The sequence below is a fragment of the Acanthochromis polyacanthus genome, chromosome 19 (assembly GCF_021347895.1).
Source record: "Acanthochromis polyacanthus isolate Apoly-LR-REF ecotype Palm Island chromosome 19, KAUST_Apoly_ChrSc, whole genome shotgun sequence".
Lineage (NCBI taxonomy): Eukaryota > Metazoa > Chordata > Actinopteri > Pomacentridae > Acanthochromis > Acanthochromis polyacanthus.
Genome location: NC_067131.1, coordinates 31750951 through 31777909, shown reverse-complemented (window position 1 = coordinate 31777909; position 26959 = coordinate 31750951). Strand labels below are relative to the sequence as shown.

Sequence of the window (26959 nt, the reverse complement as noted above, 5' to 3'; positions counted from 1 at the left end):
GTAGAAAGAGCTGACGAACTCAACTTGTCCTTCAACAGATTTGACACTGTGGACACACCTACTTCCACTGCTGCTCCTCCTTCTTCTCTTCAACATGTGGAAATACCCACTATAGCTCCTCCTTCTTCTCCTCCATCTCCTACACATGTCTCCACAGCTGCAGCCACTTCCGTTCCAGCACCTGTATCCGTCTCTGTCACAGAGACAGGGCTGATGTTGGAGCTTCAGAGACTTTGCTCTGGGAAGGCAGCTGGCCCAGATGGTGTATGTCCAAGACTGCTCTCCACTGGATCTTCAACCTGAGTCTACAGCTGAGGCGGGTGCCTGCTCTGTGGAAAACATCCTGTATTGTACCGGTACCAAAAATCAAATGTCCGGCTGAACTAAATGACTACAGACCTGTTGCTCTGACCTCACACATCATGAAAACTCTGGAGCGGCTGGTTTTACCTCTACTGAGGCTTGAGGTCAAAGACAAACTCGATTCCTTGCAGTTTGCTTACAAAGAACACATTAGAGTGGATGATGCCATCCTCTTCATGCTTCACCGTGTCCTGTCTCATCTGGAGGAACCTGGAGTTTATGTGAAAATCATGTTCTTTGATTTTTCAAATGCATTCAACTCCATCCAACCCACCATCCTCAAAGACAAGCTCACAGAGATGGGAGTGGATCCCCCCTGTGTTTCATGGATCACAGATTACCTGACAGGAAGGCCACAGTTTGTCAGGCTGGGGAACTGTGTTTGTGGGACATTAATGAGTAGTACTGGAGCTCCACAAGGAACAGTCCTGGCTCCATTCCTGTTCACTCTGTATACATCTGACTTCAAGCACTGAGTCCTGCCACATTGAGAAATACTCTGATGACACTGCTATCGTGGCATGTATCAGAAATGGACATGAAGCTGAATACAGAGATCTGATAAGTGCCTTCAGTGACTGGAGTCACAAAAACTGCCTGCTACTCAAAGACAAAGGAAATTATCATAGATTTACGCAGATCCAAACCCCCTCTTCAGCCAGTGAACACTTGTGGCGTGGACATCGAGATGGTGACATCATATAAATATTTAGGTGTCCACCTTGATAATAAGTTGGTCTACAAACGTAGACTTCATCTACAAAAAGGGCCAGAGCCGACTTTATTGCCTCAGAAGACTTCGATCACTAGACATGTGCAGTAAGATGCTGCAGATGTTTTATCAGTCTGTGGTAGCAAGTGTCCTGTTTTATGCTGCAGTCTGCTGGGGAGGCAGCATAAAACAGAAGGATGCAAGGCGTCTGAACAAACTGATTAAAAAAGCTGCTCTGTGGTTGGAATCGGATTGAACACATTGGAGGATGAGGTGGAGAGACGGACACTGAGCAAGATGGAGGCCATTCTGAGTGTTTTTAGCGTGTGCAGTCCAGACCCTGGGGGACATCTGAGCTGTCATGTGCTGAATTTAAATTTTTTTCTACATATTTTCTTAGAATACATAGAACAATCAGGAATATTAACTGTGTTTATGTTCTTAACAAGACAATCAAACCATCCATCCATCCATCCATCCATCCATCTTCTATACACCACTTTATCCTCACTAGGGTCATGGGGGGTGCTGGAGTCTATCCCAGCTGACTCGGGTGAAGGCAGGGGACACCCTGGACAGGTCACCAGTCTGTCACAGGGCTACATATACAGACACACAATCACACTCACATTCACACCTACGGACAATTTAGAGTAACCAATTAACCTCAGCATGTTTTTGGACTGTGGGAGGAAGCCGGAGTACCCGGAGAAAACCCACGCATGCACAGGGAGAACATGCAAACTCCATGCAGAAAGATCCCAGGAACACCACAAACAAACCAACCAATAATAAAACAGTGTTACTACCTTTAATTATTGTATTTTATGGTTCTGTTATCATAGAATAGGTGGGAGATGAAAACCCCACAGACGATCCGAGTTCACCTCCCTACAGGTTCAGATCCACCAGCAGGTCCTCCATCAGGTCCTCTATCAGGTCCACCATCAGGTCCTCCATCAGGTCCTCCATCAGGTCCTCCATCAGGTCCACCATCAGGTCCTCCATCAGGTCCACCATCAGGTCCACCATCAGGTCCTCCATCAGGTCCACCATCAGGTCCTCCATCAGGTCCTCCATCAGGTCCACCATCAGGTTCTCCATCAGGTCCTCCATCAGGTCCACCATCAGGTCCTCCATCAGGTCCTCCATCAGGTCCACCATCAGGTCCACCATCAGGTCCTCCATCAGGTCCACCATCAGGTCCTCCATCAGGTCCACCATCAGGTCCTCCATCAGGTCCACCATCAGGTTCTCCATCAGGTCCTCCATCAGGTCCACCATCAGGTCCTCCATCAGGTCCACCATCAGGTCCACCATCAGGTCCTCCATCAGGTCCACCATCAGGTCCACCATCAGGTCCTCCATCAGGTCCACCATCAGGTCCTCCATCAGGTCCACCATCAGGTCCTCCATCAGGTCCACCATCAGGTCCACCATCAGGTCCTCCATCAGGTCCACCATCAGGTCCTCCATCAGGTCCACCATCAGGTCCACCATCAGGTCCTCCATCAGGTCTACCATCAGGTCCATCAGGTGGAGATCAGCTGACAGCTCTGATCCTCTCTTTAGTGTCTCAGACATTCGGCTGCAGGTCTGATGATACAACTATGAAGTCCATCATGGACCTCTGGTCTGATGAGAACTTTCTGCTCCAACGTGATGTTTGTTCTGACCAGTCCATGACGAGAACACAAGTCCAACAAGTAAACACCACTCAGGTTCAGATCAAATCGTTCCTTACAAACACCTCCTCCAGGAGGACCATGGAATCCTCGAGGAGAAGTATGAAGTCTTCTGGTGTTACCTCTTCTGAATCCTCTGAACTTCTGTTCGGTGCAGAAGAACCAACACCAGTCAGAGTTTTTACTCAGAGAGGAGACCCTCTGGTTCTCCAGGTAGAACTCCAACAAAGCGCCTGAGTCTCCTGGAGAGAGTCCAGCCTCTCTCTAGGATGCTGGTTCCAGATCTCCTGCTGTGTGTGGAGGTGAGTCCAGCTATTTCCAGCCATTACTGCTCCAACTTTTGCAGCTCAGGTTCCTCCCCCAGACCTGGATCCAGGAGGAGGTCCTGGTATCTCTAACCTGGACCAGGTGGCAGCTTCTCCTTGTTGTGTTTTCATCTGGGTTTTCAGAACCACTCTTTGTCTGGTCCCTCCCAAGCTACATATCTATAAATCTATAAATATAAAATGTAAATAATGTAAATGAAACGAGTGAAACAGGAAGTAGAACCATTAAAGTTATCAGTCTGCAGCTGAAACACTCGCTGGTCCTCACAGAGATGGACGTTTACACTGAAGACCGGCTGTCAATCAAAACTTCAATAAAGAACCTCATCTGATGACATCACTTCCTCTGTGTGTGTGTGTGTGTGTGTGTGTGTGTGTGTGTGTTATTAGTGTCTGTGCGTTTTTAATATGTGCGTGTGTTATTAGTGTGTGTTATTAGGGTGTATTACCCCTGAAGAGCTCTCTCTCCAAACCAGTCTCCCTTGCTGAGCTCTCTCAGGTGTATCGGCTCCTGATTGGCTGAATCCCCCTGAGTGACGTTCACCTGTGAGGAGGCGGAGTCAACAGGTCAGTAGTAGTAGTGTGTATTAGTGTGTATTAGTGTGCATTAGTGTATATTAGTGTGTAGTAGTGTGTATTATTGTGTATTAGTGTGTAGTAGTGTGTAGTAGTGTGTATTAGTGTGTAGTAGTGTGTATTAGTGTGTATTAGTGTGTAGTAGTGTGTATTAGTGTGTATTATTGTGTATTAGTGTGTATTAGTGTGTAGTAGTGTGTATTATTGTGTATTAGTGTGTAGTAGTGTGTAGTAGTGTGTAGTAGTGTGTATTAGTGTGTATTAGTGTGTAGTAGTGTGTATTATTGTGTAGTAGTGTGTAGTAGTGTGTATTAGTGTGTAGTAGTGTGTATTATTGTGTATTAGTGTGCAGTAGTGTGTAGTAGTGTGTATTAGTGTGTAGTAGTGTGTATTATTGTGTATTAGTGTGTAGTAGTGTGTAGTAGTGTGTAGTAGTGTGTATTAGTGTGTATTAGTGTGTAGTAGTGTGTATTATTGTGTATTAGTGTGTAGTAGTGTGTATTAGTGTGCATTAGTGTGTATTAGTGTGCATTAGTGTGTAGTAGTGTGTATTAGTGTATAGTAGTGTGTATTAGTGTATAGTAGTGTGTATTAGTGTGTAGTAGTGTGTAGTAGTGTGTATTAGTGTGTAGTAGTGTGTAGTAGTGTGTATTAGTGTGTAGTAGTGTGTAGTAGTGTGTAGTAGTGTGTATTAGTGTATAGTAGTGTGTATTAGTGTGTATTAGTGTATTAGTGTATAGTAGTGTGTATTAGTGTATAGTAGTGTGTATTAGTGTGTAGTAGTGTGTAGTAGTGTGTATTAGTGTATAGTAGTGTGTATTAGTGTGTAGTAGTGTGTATTAGTGTGTAGTAGTGTGTAGTAGTGTGTATTAGTGTGTAGTAGTGTGTAGTAGTGTGTATTAGTGTATAGTAGTGTGTATTAGTGTGTAGTAGTGTGTAGTAGTGTGTATTAGTGTGTATTAGTGTGTAGTAGTGTGTAGTAGTGTGTATTAGTGTATAGTAGTGTGTATTAGTGTGTAGTAGTGTGTAGTAGTGTGTATTAGTGTGTAGTAGTGTGTAGTAGTGTGTATTAGTGTGTAGTAGTGTGTATTAGTGTGTAGTAGTGTGTAGTAGTGTGTATTAGTGTATAGTAGTGTGTATTAGTGTGTAGTAGTGTGTATTAGTGTGTAGTAGTGTGTAGTAGTGTGTAGTAGTGTGCATTAGTGTGTAGTAGTGTGTAGTAGTGTGTAGTAGTGTGTATTAGTGTATAGTAGTGTGTATTAGTGTGCATTAGTGTGTAGTAGTGTGTAGTAGTGTGCATTAGTGTGTAGTAGTGTGTAGTAGTGTGTATTAGTGTGTATTAGTGTATAGTAGTGTGTATTAGTGTATAGTAGTGTGTAGTAGTGTGTAGTAGTGTGTATTAGTGTGTAGTAGTGTGTAGTAGTGTGTAGTAGTGTGTATTAGTGTATAGTAGTGTGTATTAGTGTATAGTAGTGTGTATTAGTGTGTAGTAGTGTGTAGTAGTGTGTATTAGTGTGTAGTAGTGTGTAGTAGTGTGTATTAGTGTGTAGTAGTGTGTAGTAGTGTGTAGTAGTGTGTAGTAGTGTGTATTAGTGTATAGTAGTGTGTATTAGTGTGTAGTAGTGTGTAGTAGTGTGTAGTAGTGTGCATTAGTGTGTAGTAGTGTGTAGTAGTGTGCATTAGTGTGTAGTAGTGTGTAGTAGTGTGTATTAGTGTGTATTAGTGTGTAGTAGTGTGTATTAGTGTATAGTAGTGTGTATTAGTGTGTAGTAGTGTGTATTAGTGTGTATTAGTGTGTAGTAGTGTGTATTAGTGTGTATTGGTGTGTAGTAGTGTGTATTAATGTGTAGTAGTGTGTATTAGTGTGTATTAGTGTGTATTAGTGTGTAGTAGTGTGTAGTAGTGTGTAGTAGTGTGTATTAGTGTGTATTAGTGTGTAGTAGTGTGGAGAAGTGTGGAGTAGTGTGTAGTAGTGTGTATTGGTGTGTATTGGTGTGTAGTAGTGTGCATTAGTGTGCATTAGTTTGTATTAGTGTGTAGTAGTGTGTAGTAGTGTGTAGTAGTGTGTATTGGTGTGTATTAGTGTGTATTAGTGTGTATTAGTTTGTATTAGTGTGTAGTAGTGTGTATTAGTGTGTATTAGTGTGTAGTAGTGTGTATTAGTGTGTATTAGTGTGTAGTAGTGTGTAGTAGTGTGTATTAGTGTGTAGTAGTGTGTAGTAGTGTGTATTAGTGTGTAGTGGTGTGTAGTGGTGTGTAGTGGTGTGGAGTGGTGTGTAGTGGTGTGTAGTGGTGTGTATTAGTGTGTATTAGTGTGTATTAGTGTGTAGAAGTGTGTAGTAGTGTGTAGTAGTGTGTATTAGTGTGTAGTAGTGTGTAGTAGTGTGTAGTAGTGTGTATTAGTGTGTAGTAGTGTGTATTAGTGTGTAGTAGTGTGTAGTAGTGTGTATTAGTGTGTATTAGTGTGTATTAATGTGTATTAGTGTATAGTAGTGTGTAGTAGTGTGTATTAGTGTGTATTAGTGTGTAGTAGTGTGTATTAATGTGTATTAGTGTGTATTAGTGTGTATTAGTGTGTATTAGTGTATAGTAGTGTGTATTAGTGTGTATTAGTGTGTAGTAGTGTGTAGTAGTGTGTATTAGTGTGTAGTAGTGTGTAGTAGTGTGTATTAGTGTGTATTAGTGTGTAGTAGTGTGTATTAGTGTGTATTAATGTGTAGTAGTGTGTATTAGTGTGTATTAGTGTGTAGTAGTGTGTATTAGTGTGTATTAATGTGTATTAGTGTATAGTAGTGTGTATTAGTGTGTATTAGTGTGTAGTAGTGTGTATTAGTGTGTATTGGTGTGTAGTAGTGTGTATTAATGTGTAGTAGTGTGTATTAGTGTGTATTAGTGTGTATTAGTGTGTAGTAGTGTGTAGTAGTGTGTATTATTGTGTATTAGTGTGTAGTAGTGTGTAGTAGTGTGTAGTAGTGTGTATTAGTGTGTATTAGTGTGTAGTAGTGTGTATTAGTGTGCAGTAATGTGTATTAGTGTGTAGTAGTGTGTAGTAGTGTGTATTAGTGTGTAGTAGTGTGTAGTAGTGTGTAGTAGTGTGTATTAGTGTGTAGTAGTGTGTAGTAGTGTGTAGTAGTGTGGAGTGGTGTGTAGTGGTGTGTAGTGGTGTGTATTAGTGTGTATTAGTGTGTATTAGTGTGTAGAAGTGTGTAGTAGTGTGTAGTAGTGTGTATTAGTGTGTATTAGTGTGCAGTAATGTGTATTAGTGTGTAGTAGTGTGTAGTAGTGTGTATTAGTGTGTAGTAGTGTGTAGTAGTGTGTATTAGTGTGTATTAGTGTGTATTAGTGTGTATTAATGTGTATTAGTGTATAGTAGTGTGTATTAGTGTGTATTAGTGTGTATTAATGTGTATTAGTGTATAGTAGTGTGTATTAGTGTGTATTAGTGTGTAGTAGTGTGTATTAGTGTGTATTAGTGTGTATTAGTGTATAGTAGTGTGTATTAGTGTGTATTAGTGTGTATTAGTGTGTATTAGTGTGTAGTAGTGTGTATTAATGTGTAGTAGTGTGTAGTAGTGTGTATTAGTGTGTATTAGTGTGTATTAGTGTGTAGTAGTGTGTATTAATGTGTATTAGTGTATAGTAGTGTGTATTAGTGTGTATTAGTGTGTATTAGTGTGTATTAGTGTGTATTAGTGTATAGTAGTGTGTATTAGTGTGTATTAGTGTGTAGTAGTGTGTAGTAGTGTGTATTAGTGTGTATTAGTGTGTATTAGTGTGTAGTAGTGTGTATTAGCGTGTATTAGTGTGTAGTAGTGTGTAGTAGTGTGTATTAGTGTGTAGTACTGTGTAGTCGTGTGTATTAGTGTGTAGTAGTGTGTATTAGTGTGTATTAGTGTGTAGTAGTGTGTATTAGTGTGTAGTAGTGTGTATTAGTGTGTAGTAGTGTGTAGTAGTGTGTAGTAGCGTGGAGTAGTGTGTATTAGTGTGTAGTGGTGTGTATTGGTGTGTATTAGTGTGTATTAGTGTGTATTAGTGTGTATTAGTGTGTAGAAGTGTGTAGTAGTGTGTAGTAGTGTGTATTAGTGTGTAGTAGTGTGTATTAGTGTGTATTAGTGTGTATTAGTGTGTAGTAGAGTGTAGAAGTGTGAAGAAGTGTGTAGTAGTGTGTATTAGTGTGTAGTAGTGTGTATTAGTGTGTATTAGTGTGTATTAATGTGTATTAGTGTATAGTAGTGTGTATTAGTGTGTATTAGTGTGTAGTAGTGTGTATTAATGTGTAGTAGTGTGTAGTAGTGTGTATTAGTGTGTAGTAGTGTGTATTAGTGTGTAGTAGTGTGTATTAGTGTGTAGTAGTGTGTAGTAGTGTGTATTAGTGTGTAGTAGTGTGTATTAGTGTGTATTAGTGTGTAGTAGTGTGTATTAGTGTGTATTAGTGTATAGTAGTGTGTATTAGTGTGTATTAGTGTGTATTAGTGTATAGTAGTGTGTATTAGTGTGTATTAGTGTGTATTAGTGTGTAGTAGTGTGTAGTAGTGTGTATTAGTGTGTAGTAGTGTGTATTAGTGTGTAGTAGTGTGTAGTAGTGTGTATTAGTGTGTAGTAGTGTGTATTAGTGTGTATTAGTGTGTAGTAGTGTGTATTAGTGTGTATTAGTGTGTAGTAGTGTGTAGTAGTGTGTATTAGTGTGTATTAGTGTGTAGTAGTGTGTATTAATGTGTAGTAGTGTGTATTAGTGTGTATTAGTGTGTATTAGTGTGTAGTAGTGTGTATTAGTGTGTATTAGTGTGTAGTAGTGTGTAGTAGTGTGTATTAGTGTGTAGTAGTGTGTATTAGTGTGTAGTAGTGTGTATTAGTGTGTATTAGTGTGTAGTAGTGTGTAGTAGTGTGTATTAGTGTGTATTAGTGTGTAGTAGTGTGTAGTAGTGTGTATTAGTGTGTTGTAGTGTGTAGTAGTGTGTATTAGTGTGTAGTAGTGTGTATTAGTGTGTAGTAGTGTGTATTAATGTGTAGTAGTGTGTATTAGTGTGTAGTAGTGTGTAGTAGTGTGTATTAGTGTGTATTAGTGTGTATTAGTGTGTATTAGTGTGTAGTAGTGTGTAGTAGTGTGTATTAGTGTGTATTAGTGTGTAGTAGTGTTGTGTTTTAATGTGTATTAGTGTATAGTAGTGTGTAGTAGTGTGTAGTAGTGTGTATTAGTGTGTATTAGTGTATATTAGTGTGTATTAGTGTGTAGTAGTGTGTATTAGTGTGTATTAGTGTGTAGTAGTGTGTAGTAGTGTGTATTAGTGTGTATTAGTGTGTAGTAGTGTGTATTAATGTGTAGTAGTGTGTATTAGTGTGTATTAGTGTGTAGTAGTGTGTAGTAGTGTGTAGTAGTGTGTAGTAGTGTGTATTAGTGTGTAGTAGTGTGTATTAGTGTGTAGTAGTGTGGAGAAGTGTGGAGTAGTGTGTAGTAGTGTGTAGTAGTGTGTATTAGTGTGTAGTAGTGTGTAGTAGTGTGTATTAGTGTGTATTAGTGTGTAGTAGTGTGTATTAGTGTGTAGTAGTGTGTAGTAGTGTGTATTAGTGTGTAGTAGTGTGTATTAGTGTGTATTAGTGTGTAGTAGTGTGGAGAAGTGTGGAGTAGTGTGTCGTAGTGTGTAGTAGTGTGTCGTAGTGTGTATTAGTGTGTATTAGTGTGTAGTAGTGTGGAGAAGTGTGTATTAGTGTGTAGTAGTGTGTAGTAGTGTGTAGTAGTGTGTATTAGTGTGTAGTAGTGTGTATTAGTGTGTATTAGTGTGTAGTAGTGTGTATTAGTGTGTATTAGTGTGTAGTAGTGTGTATTAATGTGTAGTAGTGTGTATTAGTGTGTAGTAGTGTGTATTAGTGTGTATTTGTGTGTAGTAGTGTGTAGTAGTGTGTATTAGTGTGTATTAGTGTGTAGTAGTGTGTAGTAGTGTGTAGTAGTGTGTATTAGTGTGTAGTAGTGTGTATTAGTGTGTATTAGTGTGTATTAGTGTGTAGTAGTGTGTATTAGTGTGTAGTAGTGTGTATTAATGTGTAGTAGTGTGTATTAGTGTGTATTAGTGTGTATTAGTGTGTATTAGTGTGTAGTAGTGTGTATTAGTGTGTAGTAGTGTGTATTAGTGTGTAGTAGTGTGTATTAGTGTGTAGTAGTGTGTATTAGTGTGTATTAGTGTGTAGTAGTGTGTAGTAGTGTGTATTAGTGTGTAGTAGTGTGTAGTAGTGTGTAGTAGTGTGTATTAGTGTGTAGTAGTGTGTATTAGTGTGTATTAGTGTGTAGTAGTGTGTATTAGTGTGTATTAGTGTGTAGTAGTGTGTATTAGTGTGTATTAGTGTGTATTAGTGTGTAGTAGTGTGTAGTAGTGTGTATTAGTGTGTATTAGTGTGTAGTAGTGTGTATTAGTGTGTATTAGTGTGTAGTAGTGTGTATTAATGTGTAGTAGTGTGTATTAGTGTGTAGTAGTGTGTATTAGTGTGTATTAGTGTGTAGTAGTGTGTAGTAGTGTGTATTAGTGTGTATTAGTGTGTAGTAGTGTGTATTAATGTGTAGTAGTGTGTATTAGTGTGTAGTAGTGTGTATTAGTGTGTATTAGTGTGTAGTAGTGTGTATTAGTGTGTATTAGTGTGTAGTAGTGTGTAGTAGTGTGTAGTAGTGTGTATTAGTGTGTAGTAGTGTGTATTAGTGTGTATTAGTGTGTATTAATGTGTATTAGTGTATAGTAGTGTGTATTAGAGTGTATTAGTGTGTAGTAGTGTGTATTAATGTGTAGTAGTGTGTAGTAGTGTGTAGTAGTGTGTATTAGTGTGTATTAGTGTGTATTAGTGTGTATTAATGTGTATTAGTGTATAGTAGTGTGTATTAGTGTGTATTAGTGTGTAGTAGTGTGTAGTAGTGTGTATTAGTGTGTATTAGTGTGTATTAGTGTATAGTAGTGTGTGTTAGTGTGTATTAGTGTGTCGTAGTGTGTATTAGTGTGTAGTAGTGTGTATTAGTGTGTATTAGTGTGTAGTAGTGTGTAGTAGTGTGTAGTAGTGTGTATTAGTGTGTAGTAGTGTGTATTAGTGTGTATTAGTGTGTAGTAGTGTGTAGTAGTGTGTATTAGTGTGTAGTAGTGTATATTAGTGTGTATTAGTGTGTAGTAGTGTGTATTAGTGTGTAGTAGTGTGTAGTAGTGTGTCGTAGTGTGTAGTAGTGTGTATTAATGTGTAGTAGTGTGTATTAGTGTGTAGTAGTGTGTATTAGTGTGTAGTAGTGTGTATTAGTGTGTAGTAGTGTGTAGTAGTGTGTAGTAGTGTGTAGTAGTGTGTATTAGGTGGTGATTGGACCGATCCCTGGTGTTGATCCCACCTTGCCCTTACTGATGATGAAGAAGGTGTCTCCTCGGGCCCCCTGCCTGATGATGTAATCTCCGTCCTCGTAGTGAGTCTAAACACAGAGCAGCGTCTGATTGGATGACCTGCAGCAGCTGATCCACCACAGAAGAAGAGGAAAAGGACTCACCTCCTCCATGACGTCGGCTAGTTTACTAAGAGTTTCCTCAGCGAGGCCCTGGAAGGTTGGAACACTGCAGAGAAACACCAGCATTACATTGAGATCGATCAAATTTAGATTTAATAGATTGATATTGATTAGATTTAGATTTATTATCTTCTTCTTCTTCTTCTTTTCCTTTCGGCTTTTCCCTTCAGGGGTCGCCACAGTGAATCAGTTGCCTCCATCTAACCCTGTCTGCTGCATCCTCTTCTCTCTCACCAACTACCTTCATGTCCTCTTTAACCACATCCATAAACCTCCTCTTTGGTCTTCCTCTAGGCCTCCTGCCTGGCAGTGGGAAACTCAGCATCCTTCTACCAATATATTCACTCTCTCTCCTCTGGACATGTCTGAACCATCTCAGTCTGGCCTCTCTGACTTTATCTCCAAAGCCTCTAACATGTGCTGTCCCTATGATGTCCTCATTCCTGATCCTATCCATCCTGGTCACTCCCAAAGAGAACCTCAGCATCTTCAGTTCTGCTACCTCCAGCTCTGCCTCCTGTCTTTTCCTCAGGGACACTGTCTCCAGACCAAACAACATTTAGATTTATTATATCTATGTTTATTATGTTTATATTTGTTAGTTTTATGTTACTGCTGGGCAAAGATTAAAAATTTTAAGCACGATTAATCTCATAGTTACGTGTAACATTAAGTAACCAATTTAGAAGTAATGTATTCTGCACTTTTATTTTGAAAGTACTCGTATGTGAACAAAAATACAGTAACATGTGGTATAGGTATTGAAGGTTTCTATTTTTTGCCATTTTAGTTCACTAATATCAAGGTTCTGATGGTTCAGTGCATTAATATCTAGGTTGTTGGTTGTTTGTTGCATGGTGATCTACAGACGCGAGAATGATCTACAGACGTTAGAATGATCTACAGATGTTAGAATCATCTACAGACGCAAGAATGATCTACAGACCTGAGAATGATGTATAGATGTTAAAATGACCTACTGACGCGAGAATGATCTACAGAGATTAGAATGACCTACAGATGTTAGAATGATCTACAGACGTTAGAATGATCTACAGACGTTAGAATGATCTACAGACGTTAGAATGATCTACAGATGTGAGAATGATCTACAGACGTTAGAATGATCTAAGGATGTTAGAATGATCTACAGATGTTAGAATGATCTAAGGATGTTAGAATGATTTACAGACGTTAGAATGATCTACAGATGTGAGAATGATCTACAGACGTTAGAATGATCTAAGGATGTTAGAATGATCTACAGATGTTAGAATGATCTAAGGATGTTAGAATGATTTACAGACGTTAGAATGATCTACAGATGTTAGAATGATCTACAGACGTTAGAATGATCTACAGATGTGAGAATGATCTACAGACGTTAGAATGATCTAAGGATGTTAGAATGATCTACAGATGTTAGAATGATCTAAGGATGTTAGAATGATTTACAGACGTTAGAATGATCTACAGATGTGAGAATGATCTACAGACGTTAGAATGATCTAAGGATGTTAGAATGATCTAAGGATGTTAGAATGATCTACAGATGTTAGAATGATCTAAGGATGTTAGAATGACCTACAGACGTTAGAATGATCTACAGATGTTAGAATGACCTACAGATGTTAGAATGATCTACAGATGTTAGAATGATCTACAGACGTTAGAATGACCTACAGATGTTAGAATGATCTACAGATGTGAGAATGATCTTAGGATGTTAGAATGATTTACAGACGTTAGAATGATCTACAGATGTTAGAATGATCTACAGACGTTAGAATGATCTACAGATGTGAGAATGATCTACAGACGTTAGAATGATCTGAGAATGTTAGAATGATCTACAGATGTTAGAATGACCTACAGATGTTAGAATGATCTACAGATGTTAGAATGACCTACAGATGTTAGAATGACCTACAGATGTTAGAATGATCTACAGATGTTAGAATGACCTACAGATGTTAGAATGATCTAAGGATGTTAGAATGACCTACAGATGTTAGAATGACCTACAGATGTTAGAATGATCTACAGATGTTAGAATGACCTACAGATGTTAGAATGATCTACAGATGTGAGAATGATCTACAGACATTAGAATGATCTACAGATGTTAGAATGATCTACAGATGTTAGAATGATCTACAGATGTGAGAATGATCTACAGACATTAGAATGATCTACAGATGTTAGAATGATCTAAGGATGTTAGAATGATTTACAGACGTGAGAATGATCTAAGGATGTGAGAATGATCTACAGATGTTAGAATGACCTACAGATGTTAGAATGATCTACAGATGTTAGAATGATCTACAGACATTAGAATGATCTACAGATGTTAGAATGATCTAAGGATGTTAGAATGATCTACAGACGTGAGAATGATCTAAGGATGTGAGAATGATCTACAGATGTTAGAATGATCTAAGGATGTTAGAATGATTTACAGACGTGAGAATGATCTACAGATGTTAGAATGATCTACAGATGTTAGAATGATCTACAGATGTTAGAATGACCTACAGATGTTAGAATGATCTACAGATGTTAGAATGACCTACAGATGTTAGAATGATCTACAGATGTTAGAATGATCTAAGGATGTTAGAATGATTTACAGACGTGAGAATGATCTACAGATGTTAGAATGATCTACAGATGTTAGAATGATCTACAGATGTTAGAATGACCTACAGATGTTAGAATGATCTACAGACGTGAGAATGATCTACAGATGTTAGAATGATCTACAGATGTTAGAATGACCTACAGATGTTAGAATGATCTACAGATGTGAGAATGATCTACAGACATTAGAATGATCTACAGATGTTAGAATGATCTAAGGATGTTAGAATGATTTACAGACGTGAGAATGATCTAAGGATGTGAGAATGATCTACAGATGTTAGAATGACCTACAGATGTTAGAATGATCTACAGATGTTAGAATGATCTACAGACATTAGAATGATCTACAGATGTTAGAATGATCTAAGGATGTTAGAATGATCTACAGACGTGAGAATGATCTAAGGATGTGAGAATGATCTACAGATGTTAGAATGACCTACAGATGTTAGAATGATTTACAGACGTGAGAATGATCTACAGACGTGAGAATGATCTACAGATGTTAGAATGACCTACAGATGTTAGAATGATCTACAGACGTGAGAATGATCTACAGATGTTAGAATGATCTACAGATGTTAGAATGATCTACAGACGTTAGAATGATCTACAGACGTTAGAATGACCTACAGACGTTAGAATGATCTACAGATGTTAGAATGATCTACAGACGTTAGAACGAACCAACAGTGAGGGTGAACTAACTTCTGAACCGTAAACTGCTGGTTGGTTTTCTGCTCGTTTGTGTGTTGGTCGTGTTGTTGTTGTTGTGTTGTTGGTTTCACCTCTTTAAGAACTCCATGTACTCGGCGTGTTTGATGAGTCCGGTTCTCATCATGATGGTCTGGAAACACTGTCGGTCGATCGCCCACAGCTTCACCGGAACCAGAGCTGCAGAACCAACAAAACCAACATCAGAACCAACATCAGAACCATCAAACCATCATCAGAACCAACATCAGAAACATCGGTTGTTAAAGTCACCTAAAGGGATGTTGATGATGAGGTAAACACCAGGAGAACCTGAAGCTGAGAATATGGATGAATACTCATGGAGCTGCATGTCTGAACATTAATGCTTGTGTGTGCGTGTGCATGTGCATACAATGTGCAGGTGTCGTCATGGCAACGGCTCATACATTTGAAAATGGATAGATCAGGTCAGACAGGTTTGATCAGACAAACTTTAACTCCACAGTTTGTGTTTCAGATCTGCTTTTTCTGTTGCTTAGCAACGCCCAGCAGCTTGGTAATGGTTCTAAACACCTCCAGATGTTTCCTTCAGCACATCTGCTGATGACTAGTTAAAGCAATCCAAATCTGATCAGGTCCAGTTATTGATTAATCAGCTGATAGTTTGTTTGACAGGATATCTCACTCTGCTGGGATTGATGGAACTACAGAAACGCTGCTGGTACAGAGTGGAGCATCTTCCCTCATTGTGTATCTCTGGAGGAGTTTAGAAAGAAAGAAAGAAAGAAAGAAAGAAAGAAAGAAAGAAAGAAAGAAAGAAAGAAAGAAAGAAAGAAAGAAAAAGTCATGACACAAAAAGGTAAAAGCTGACGGCACAAGACGAATAAAAGGAAAGAAAAAAGAACAAAAATGAAAATTAACTAATAATGAAAGAGCAGAGCAGAAGAATAAAGAAATCCTGATGGAAGCTGCAGAGTGAGTGACTAGTTATTGATTATTGATCAATGATTATTGATTATTGGAACAGTAACAGTGAATTCTTCCCAAACGTCTGCAGCTGCTCCAGCTGTCAAACATCCCATAAACTCCAGGCTGATGCTCAGATGAAGAGACGGTTGCTATGGTTACTAGACATCCAGCTGGAGCTGCTGCTGCGGCAACGCTCACTTTTACAAACTTCCTTCAGTTTAATGAGCAGAGAGTGATATTTATACACACTACTACACACTACTACACGGTACTACACACTAATACAAACTACTTCACTATACTACATAATACTACTACACACACACAAATACACAGACAACTATACACTGTTACACACTGACGTAGTATTGTGCAGTACTCCCCAAGTAGTTTGTAGTACCCCTACAGTACTCTGCAGTGCTCTTGTGTAGTACTGGGTAGTAGTGTGTAGCCTCTGGTTGCTCATTACTTTTTATTACTCGTCTCTGCTGCTTCATGACCTGCCGTCTGTTGCCACGGAGACACTAAGTGTTTCTGTAACCACGGAAACAACAGGGGACAGCAGATATGATGGTTTATGATTTATTATATATTACTGATTACTGGTGAGTGAGATACTACTCACTGATCAATATTATTGATCAGGAATGACCATGCGTGTGGCTGTGTGTGTGTGTGTGTGTGTGTGTGTGTGTGTGTGTGTCTTGCTATCATTGTGAGGACGTACCATTGACTCCCATTCATATCTAACCCCTAACCCTTACCCTAACCTTAACCTTAACCAAACCCTAACCCAGACCAAAACAATGGCTAACCCTAAAGAAACGTTTTTGCACTTTTACTTTTTTCAATAACAACAACATGGCCAAGAAAACACTGTTTAAACTTGTGGGGACCGAAATGAGGTCCCCACAAGTGACATAGTTTTCGGTTTTCCTACAGTTGTGGGGACATTTGGTCCCCACAATATAGCAAAAACATGGGCACACACACACACACACACACACACACACACACACACACACACACACACACACACACACACACACACACACACACACACACATGTTTGTACTTCTATCTTAGTGAGGACATCCATAGGCGTAATGCATTTCCTAGAGCCTTACCCTAACCTTAACCATCACAACTGATTGCCTAAACTTAATCCTTACCCTAACCCTAACCAAACCTCAATTCATACCTGTTCTCTAAAAACAAGTCTTCACCCTCAAACATGGCTGTTTCAAAGTGAGGACCGGCCAAAATGTCCTCACTTTGTAAAAATGTCCTCACTTTGATAGTTAAATGCAGAAAATGGTCCTCACCATGTAGCAAGTACAAGAACATCTGTGTGTGTGTGTGTGTGTGTGTGTGTGTGTGTGTGTGTGTGTGTGTGTGTTACTATTATTAGTTTCCTGCTAACACTACTAGCAGTTACTAGTTTTAGGCTCCCTACTAACTTACTGCTAATTTAAAACTACACTAATACTACTGCCACAACTGCTTACACTACTGATTATACAGCTTATACTATTGCTAACACTGCTACTCCCGCTGCTAACACAACTACTACCATTTCTAGTACTGCTACCACCACTGGTACTACTACTACCACTGCTACTAGCATTGCTAACACTGCTGCTAATGCTGCTACTAAGTACAAACATTATTAAAGTATTACTATTTTTTAGCCTACTCCTAACTTACTGCTAACTTATGACTACTACTAAAATGACTGGTGACACTTCTACTACAGCTAATACTGTAATTACTGCTAACACTATTGCTAACATGACTACTACAGCTAATACTACTACTGTTAACACTATTATGACTAACGCTAACACTACAGTTAACATTATTACTACTGCTAAACCTACTATTGCTAACACTACTACTATTGCTAACATTACTACTACTGCTAACACTACAGCTAACTCTTAGCTAACACTACAACTGCTAAGTCTATTATTGCTAACACTAAGGTAACACTAAGCTAATGCTAGGCTAACACTGCTACAGCCTGACAGCTGATGGATTTCTCCTTCGTCCAGCCGCCAGTTGTGGGTCTGCTGTGAGTTGTTGATGTGTTGTCGCTCTGAGTTGTGTGTTGTTGACTGACTTTCAGCAGCAGCTCTGTTTTGGTAGTAGCTGGTCGACTCCAGCTGGATCTGTGTGTGAACGTGAAGATAACGAGCTAAAAGCTTCTGTAGACGGAAACGAATCCCCTCGAACCCAACGCTGTTGCCAAGAGAAACACTTGCCAAAACTTAGCTCATTGGCTGGCCCGGATGGTGTTGCCTGGCAACCGCTGCTTAGCGAGCACTCTACCAGGAAGCCCTGACAAAAAGTTTTGTCCACAAACACACACACACACACACACACACACACACACACACACGTGCGTGCGCGCGATGGCAGCAGTGTCGGAGTTTTATTGGTTTTTTTATTGGTTCAGCTTCGGTTTTACTGCAGAACCTCAGAGTCACTGAGGTTCTGAACACCATGGAACCAGCAGAGTGGAACAGAGAACATCAGAGCCCCACAACATCCCACACAGACACACAACACATCTACAGACACACAACAACGCAATGACACAGCTGAGATCTACTCAGGTCATTCAGGCTCTGTTTTGTCACTTTGTCTCTCTCTGTTGTTGTATTTGTCTGTAGTTGTTTTGTGTGTCTGTAGTTGTTTTGTGTGTCTGTAGATGTGTGTCTGTAGATGTGTTGTGTGTCTGTAGTTGTGTGTCTGTAGATGTGTGTCTGTAGATGTGTGTCTGTAGATGTGTTGTGTGTCTGTAGTTGTGTGTCTGTAGATGTGTGTCTGTAGATGTGTATCTGTAGATGTGTGTCTGTAGATGTGTTCTGTGTCTGTAGTTGTGTGTCTGTAGATGTGTGTCTGTAGATGTGTGTCTGTAGATGTGTATCTGTAGATGTGTGTCTGTAGATGTGTTCTGTGTCTGTAGTTGTGTGTCTGTAGATGTGTGTCTGTAGATGTGTGTCTGTAGATGTGTATCTGTAGATGTGTGTCTGTAGATGTGTTCTGTGTCTGTAGTTGTGTGTCTGTAGATGTGTGTCTGTAGATGTGTATCTGTAGATGTGTTCTGTGTCTGTAGTTGTGTGTCTGTAGATGTGTGTCTGTAGATGTGTGTCTGTAGATGTGTTCTGTGTCTGTAGTTGTGTGTCTGTAGATGTGTGTCTGTAGATGTGTATCTGTAGATGTGTGTCTGTAGATGTGTTCTGTGTCTGTAGTTGTGTGTCTGTAGATGTGTGTCTGTAGATGTGTATCTGTAGATGTGTTCTGTGTCTGTAGTTGTGTGTCTGTAGATGTGTGTCTGTAGATGTGTGTCTGTAGATGTGTTGTGTGTCTGTAGTTGTGTGTCTGTAGATGTGTGTCTGCAGATGTGTGTCTGTAGATGTGTTGTGTGTCTGTAGTTGTGTGTCTGTAGATGTGTGTCTGTAGATGTGTATCTGTAGATGTGTGTCTGTAGATGTGTTCTGTGTCTGTAGTTGTGTGTCTGTAGATGTGTGTCTGTAGATGTGTGTCTGTAGATGTGTATCTGTAGATGTGTGTCTGTAGATGTGTTCTGTGTCTGTAGTTGTGTGTCTGTAGATGTGTGTCTGTAGATGTGTATCTGTAGATGTGTTCTGTGTCTGTAGTTGTGTGTCTGTAGATGTGTGTCTGTAGATGTGTGTCTGTAGATGTGTTCTGTGTCTGTAGTTGTGTGTCTGTAGATGTGTGTCTGTAGATGTGTATCTGTAGATGTGTGTCTGTAGATGTGTTCTGTGTCTGTAGTTGTGTGTCTGTAGATGTGTGTCTGTAGATGTGTATCTGTAGATGTGTTCTGTGTCTGTAGTTGTGTGTCTGTAGATGTGTGTCTGTAGATGTGTGTCTGTAGATGTGTTCTGTGTCTGTAGTTGTGTGTCTGTAGATGTGTGTCTGTAGATGTGTATCTGTAGATGTGTTCTGTGTCTGTAGTTGTGTGTCTGTAGATGTGTGTCTGTAGATGTGTTGTGAAGCTCTGACTCTGACTGACAGCAGCAGAAACACCTTCGGCCTCCATCACTTGTTGCCACGGAGACGCAGCTCTGAGGTCAGAGTTAGCCTGGAGGTTAGCGGCTAAGAGTTTAGCTGAAATTCAGCATCTGAGAGCAGACGTTCAACATGTTTCCACGGAAACAGATCAGGTGTTTCTATCTGAAACAGTCAACTCTGAAGCGACCAATCAGTGACCAGCTGATCATGATGTTTAGTTTCACTGTGAAATAAAGTAAAAAAACACCACAAAAGATCCACAAAGAGACACAAAACCACCACAACAGAATGATGTTCTCTCAGATGTTTGTGGTTCTTCATAGAACATGAACTGAGTGAGTTTTCTTTGTTGGATCCTGATGTGTTTTTGTTGTGTAGCTGCCAGTGAACATTGTGTGAACGCTGTGTGTATGTTGTTTAAACGTTGTGTGAATGTTGTGTGAACATTGTATTAACATTGTGTGAACGTTGTGTGAACATTGTATTAACATTGTGTGAACGTTGTGTGAACATTGTATTAACATTGTGTGAACGTTGTGTGTAGACATTGTGTATACGTTGCAGTGTTTCCTCTACATTTATTCAGCAGCGTCGGGCCACCATTCCTAAATTTTAGCCGTTGCTCCTTCAAATATCTTTCTTTCTTTTTCTAATGTGGTAAATACTCCACCGCTGCACGTCTCCGCCTTCACAGCAGAGTCCTGCACTGTGTCGGGTACTAACGAGTACTAAAGTAAACTGCAGATAACTGTCTTACTCAGTATCTACTCTTTGATACGACGTTAATTACTCGTGAGAGCGCAGCTTTGGAAGTGACGTCACGTCCAGCATCCAAGCAGAAAAGTTATTTGCTTAACCCTCAAGCGACCGAGTGGGGTCATTTATGACCCCATCCATATAATTATATTTGCCGTTTTTATATCTTTTATCTGAAAAATGTTTCCTGCCATGAATTTGTCAATCTACTTGTCCTACAGCTGCTCATAGTTTTTTGTAGAGATCGGCCAACTGGTGTGACAAGGACAATGGAAACTTGTCTGGGGTCACTTATGACCCCAGAAAGATGTGTAGGTTTTTCACTATTGTAGGCCTTAGTTTTATTTATTTATTTCTACCTCTAATCGCTATATTTCAGTGTGTTGCACTATAGCTGGCAGACCTACATTTTTAGCCACAGCTGCCGTGGGGCAGACTGACTGGCTGCCAATCCACTCCTACAACCCCTCTGACCACCACCAACATTACACAGCATACACATTCATACACCAGTGGAAGTGGCAGCACTGGAGCTCAGGTGGGTAAAGTGTCTGCATTGGACAAACGGCTCTGCCCCCTGAGCCACAGCCGCCCCTAATCTAAATACTTCTCTGCATGTTACATTGCACACATACAGACAAGATGTTTGTGTAGATTTTGTTTTTATGTACTTTTGATTTACTATTGATGAAACAAAAGGAATAAAGTTTTAAAAGAAGTGGCAGACAAAGCGTGTCTAAATAAATGTTACTGCGTTCTTACAATGCATCATATTGTTCATATGGTTTTACTTTAGCTCTGAGTCAAACATGATTAAAATCCATGAATAATAAAAGAAGGTTATTTTAGAATATCCATCTTAAAATGCAGTGGAGTGGAACAGGTAAGAAAGCACAAAAAGAGGCACTAAAGTAGACGTATTCCTGTGTAAAATATAGCGGGGTCATAAATGAGCCCAGTCGGTCATTTTAGTCGCTAAAATAGCTTGGTCACTTGAGGGTTAAAGAAAACTCATAATAGATTTTATAAGTTAAATAGACATTCATAAAATATTGTTGTCCAGCTAACGGTACGTAGCATATCGGTAGCTTCAGGTAACTAGACCCGGTGCTAGCTCAGTGTCGCTAACGTGAGTAAACTATTGATAGCATTAAGCTAATATCTACACTCCATGATGTAACTGCTGACTGCGTTTTTAGATGAGGTTGTTCTAATACTGTATTTCATTTTATTTTTCTACATTCAGCCTTTAAAAGCTATTTTCAACTGGTATAAATAAATAGGTTGTACAAGTAAATGTCATTTGTTTACACGTCACGGCTCCTGGAGAACGTGCTGCTGCTGAAAAACATCCTTGAGGAAACACTGCATTGTGTGAACGTTGTGTTAATGTTGTGTTAACGTTGTGTGTACGTTCCCTCAGCGTTCTCTACTCACTCCTGACCGTGGCCGTCCGGGTGCAGTTGTAGAGGATGGCCAGCTCTCCAAACACCTTCCCTGGTCCCATGGTGCACAGCTTCATGCCCTCCTTGGTCACCTCCACCTTACCCTCTGAGAGAAACAACATCACCTGCATCAGACTCTCACCTGGAAACAGCGATGTCACAGTCCCACAGGACACCCAGAGGCATCATGGGAAATGTTGGAGATTCAGAAAACATGAAGTAATTAAAGATCGTCTAGCAGATAAAACAGCGAGTCTCAGATCAGGATCAGTTTACTGAGAACATGATTCATCAACATCTGTGTGTGTGTGTGTGTGTGTGTGTGTGTGTGTGTGTGTGTGTCTGTAACACACAAACACACACCCTCCCCATCAGGCCACCTGTCACTGGGTCCGTTTGTGCAGCTGAAGGAGGTTTTTACATTTCAAAGCCTCGGCGTTCATCAGTGAAGCTGAATCATTCATCTCCATCTAAGTTTAGATTTCAGATTCTGTGGCATCAGATGTTTTTAATAAAGCTCCTTTTCTTCTGTCTCCACCAACATCAGAGCTGAGGATGAGTCTGAAGAACATCTGATGACCTCCAGTCAGGAACGGTTTAAGTTTCTGATCAGTGAACAAACCGAGAGGCTTAAAGAGGCTCCAGGTTCTCTCAGGAGGAACCGAACCTGAAGTCCTAAAGGAACCAGGAGGACCAGGATCTAAGAGGCTGATGGAGATGTCCCAGCTGACTGGTTCAACCAAGAGATAACAGTGGTAACAGAGACAGTCCAACATATGAGAGACATTAAACAGAGACACACAAAATGACCACAAAGACATGCTTGATCAGAACAAAAAGAGAGAATTAACAAAAGATACAAAATTATGATAAAAAAAACACAAAAAGAACATAAAAGACAAAATCACACTGAAGAGATGCAAAACCACAACTAAGGGACATAAAATTCTCATAAAGAAACTAAATTACAAGAAAATAACACAAAATAACCACAAAGTGTTGCAAATAATATACACGATACTACTTCCTGTTTGTATTTCTGGAGTTAAAGGTTTGATCTCTGAGCTGATCGATATTTTCTGATCATTATGAGGTCAGTCTGAGGAGAACAACAGATTATCATCACTAAAGAAATAATTCCTGCTGATGAAAGCAGAAGAGAACCCAACCTGGAACCAGAACCTGGAACCAGACCCATCAGAACGAGAACTTAGAAAAACCCTCTTTCAGTGAAAAAAAGTAACATCAATTAATTCAATAGAGAGGTCATGATGCTGCCACCACCGTGTTCAGCGTTTGGTGTCCATAAAACATCATCTAGTCTGATGGACATAAAGCTCCATCCTGGTCTCCTCAGACCAAAGAACCTTCTTCCAGGTGTCTTCAGAGTCTCCACATGTCTTCTGGTGAACTCTAGTCCAGATTTAATTGGAGCTTTTTCCATCAGAGTCTTTCTCTTTGTCTCCATGAAGCTTTGACTGGTGAAGAACAGACAACAGTTGTTGGATGAACAGTCTGAAGCTGGAACTCCTTCAGAGGAGTCATAGGAGTCTTGGTGGCCTCCCTCTTTGGTCTCTTCCTCCTTCAGAGGAGTCATAGAGTCTTGGTGGCCTCCCTCTCTGGTCTCTCAGGTCTTGAGGACTAGTCAGATTTATTCATGTTCCATCTTCCTTCCATTTCTTAATGATGGATTTAACTGGACTCCAGGAGATCTTCAGGAACTTTAAATGTTCTTGCATCGTCCTGACTGATGCTTTTCAGCAACTTTTTCTCAGAGTTTCTTGGTTCTTCAGTCTCCATGGTCTTGTTCTGTCACAGTTTCTGGTCTCCTCCTCCTCAGGGAGATTCTGGTTCTCCACCTGATAAATTCTGCATCATCTTCATCAGATTGTGTTTATTTCTACTATTGCTACTGTCAGGAGAGGACCTTTCGTTCTCCAGTTGGTCTTCAGCCTATTGGTTGTGTTTGGATCTTCTCTGTCGTGGGTTTAATCTGATGAATAATTCATGGCCGGTTTGTTTAATGCTGTTGAAGCTTCTCGTGGTATTTCTGAGGCGTCAGACGGTGTTGGCATTAAAACACTGACATTTCTAACTGCTGCTGATGAAGACGGATCAACGGACCGGAGGCAGAAATGTCAGAGTCATTAGAACCGAACACGAAGCAGACGAGACGTTCTGGAGGAGGTCAGGTGGAGGTGCATGTGAAGACAACAAACTGTAAATGAAGAACGAAGCTTTGGTTCAATCTGAGAGATTTATGGAGAGGCTTAGTCATACTGACGGCTTTAATTCAGACATTCTTCACAGTTTTTACTGTTTTACTTTGATCTGAAGCAGAAGGTTGAGATGTTTCCTTGAGCTGTGAGAAGTTTTGAGCAGCAGCAGAGATTCAGAAATCAGAGCTGAGACGTCGCCTGCAGTCCAACTTTACTTATTAACAGATAATACAGAAGGATAAGATTCAGATAAAGCAGATAAAGACAGAAGGAGCTGCTTGGTTTTTCTGTCGGAGGTTAATTGAAGCTGCTCAGGGCTCAAAACTCGACGGTTTTCTGAGAAGACGCTCAAAGTCATCTGAGATAAACCCGACAGAAAAGCTCCTTAATGATGTTTAATCTTTTATTATGAATAAAGTGTGATTATTGGGCTGCTGCTGTTTATTAACATCACAACCAACAGATCAGATTCATTCACTGGATTCTACTGAAGAAGATAGAAACTCTGAAACACAAAGAGGTTCTGGTGACATTTACGGATCATTCCAGAACTTTAGGACATTTTGCATCTCAAACATCTAACTTCAAACAAATAAATCTTTCAGAGAGCTCAGTCCTCCTCCAAGGCTGCTCCGTCCTTGGATCATTTCCCACGGATGAAATCTTTAATAAGAATGACCTTCCTCTGAGTACAGGCGTGTTCTGCATGTGTACGTTATGTACGGATACCGGATCACATGACCTAAATATGTAGCGGGCGGCTCAGAAACACCCCCACAATTTAATAAATTTAATCAGTTGCTCCTTGGATCATTTCTAACCCTGTAAGATAACCAATTTCTTTTTTATTCCTTATCTTAATATTTGCAATCTTACATGCAGATGCCGTAAAATTGTTACTCAAAAATATGCTACAAAAATTCCAAAATTAGCTTCTTACACACACACACATACACACACACACACACACACATATGTGTGTGTGTGTATGTATATATATACATATATACATGGTCTATTATGGGATGCAGACGGAGTCGCTGATAGAATTAACAAGAGGGACTTATTCATAGGAATCTTTATATCTGTTGTTAAAAAAAATATTCTAATTCTGAAACATTTTTATGAAACAGCCTGAATGAAAACTGAAACTCTGATCACATCTGGATGCTTTACTTTAAATCCTAAATACTGAATATTTATGACCTCTTAAAGAGCAGACAGTAGATTAACCTGGAAATGAAGGATAATAAAATTATAAATAATGATTATAGTAATAATAATTAGAGCTGTTATCTCCAGGTGATTTATTAATAATTTGTGTGCGTGAGCAGCAGGTGAACGTTCAGACGGAGCTTAGTGTTCTGCAGGAATCACAGGTTTGATGTTTTATATTTAAACAGTGACAGCAGAACGTGGGCGACTGGAACACAAAGAGGCTCAAATGTCCACATTTATCTGAAGGAACCAGAAGGATCTATAAAACACAAGAACTGACCTCAGACCAGACATGGAGAGAAGATATTTAGATCTATCTGAGAGAGGAAAGATTACAACATTTAACCCCATTTGAACTCATTAATAGATCAGTTTAACTCACTGAGGTTCATGTTTTAAGTCCTGCAGCTCTGTGGAACCAGAACGTCATGAAGATAGAGAACTCAGAGACATCTTCTGTCAGTACGACTCACAACGATGGAAACCAGGAAGTTCTATCTCCTGTCTGTTTTTTTGTGTAGTTTTTGTCATTTTAGCTCATTTTTCTCATTTTGTTTCTTGTTTTCTCATTTTATGTCTCATATTTTTCATTTTGTCTCATTTTATATTTCATTTTTCTCATTTTGTGTCTAACTTTTCAGATTTTGTCTCATTTTTCTCATTCTCTCATTTTTCTCATTTTGTGTCTCATTTTTATCTCTTTTTTCTCATTTTGTGTCTAGTTTTTCCTCAACTTGTCTCTTTTTTCTATTTTTTTCACTTCATGTTTCATTTTTCTCATTTTATGTCTCATTTTGTCATTTTGTTTCTTGTTTTTCTCATTTTTTTTCATTTTTAGGGTTTTGTGTCTTCTTTGTTTAGTGTTGTGTCTCTTCTCATTGTGTGTTGTTTTGTCAAATACGAATTCAGATAAAGAAACATTTCTTTGAGTATTTATTTGACAAAAATGTACAAATCTGAATTCCTCATGACACCTTATCAATAATTTTTGGGATACTTCATGAAGCTTTCTGAGATGTCCTTTATATTTGGACATTCCATAAATATTTCACTGACACCTTATTAATAATTTTTGGGATATTTTATCAAAAGCCTCCTGATGTTCATTCATGTGTTTCTGACATTAATACGTTTGGATATTTTATTTTAATTTAGATTTCTGGGGTTTTTATTTGATTACTTTTTGTGGCAGAGATCCTCAGTTGGACGACAAACAGGAGCTTCACTCGAACTAAAATCTATCGAGAAACCAACTGTTGATCAGAATGAGAAGAAATATTGATGAACATATTGATCAGAAGAAACGTTCAACCGTCAATATTTCTGTTCAGATTCAAGCTCAAGAAAAGAGTTTTACAGAAAAATAAAAAACGTTCTCTGTTTCCTCCTTTCTTCCTTAAATCACCTTCTCTGATCCTTCCTTCCTTCCATCCTTCCTTCCTTCCTTCCATCCTCCTCCTTCCTTCCTTCCTTCCTTCCTTCCTTCCTTCCTTCCTTCCTTCCTTCCTTCATTTCTTGACTCTACATTTCCAAACTGAAAATATTTTAACCACCAAATATGGTCTTCTAGCAGGTTGCCATGCCAACAGAGAGCTGTGTGTGTGTTTGTTGGTGTGTGTATCTTTGTGAGGACGCTGTGCTTCAAAGGTCTGTTTGAAGTCACACTGAGGTCCTCACAGAGACACAAACCTGCCCAAGTGTGTTTGTTCTGATTTTACATAATGAGACAAAACTGCTGCATCTGTTTCTTCCTGCAAACACACAACTAATGGGGACCATTTATGA

The 26959-nt window shown here is 39.5% G+C and overlaps 1 protein-coding gene across 50 annotated transcripts in view; it reads right to left on the bottom strand.

The window, feature by feature from the left end:
- The window catches only part of LOC110965252 (cGMP-dependent protein kinase 1-like), a 60418-nt gene that overhangs the window by 20833 nt on the left and 12626 nt on the right, over window positions 1-26959 (bottom strand). For all 50 annotated transcript variants that reach the window (XM_051939366.1, XM_051939354.1, XM_051939359.1 and 47 more), the window contains exons 3-7: window positions 21730-21843; window positions 14619-14724; window positions 11167-11230; window positions 11014-11091; window positions 3536-3630 (exon numbers count right to left, since the gene is read on the bottom strand). In XM_051939366.1, the coding sequence (XP_051795326.1) occupies window positions 3536-3630; window positions 11014-11091; window positions 11167-11230; window positions 14619-14724; window positions 21730-21843 (457 nt within the window). The remainder of the gene's footprint in view (window positions 1-3535; window positions 3631-11013; window positions 11092-11166; window positions 11231-14618; window positions 14725-21729; window positions 21844-26959) is intronic.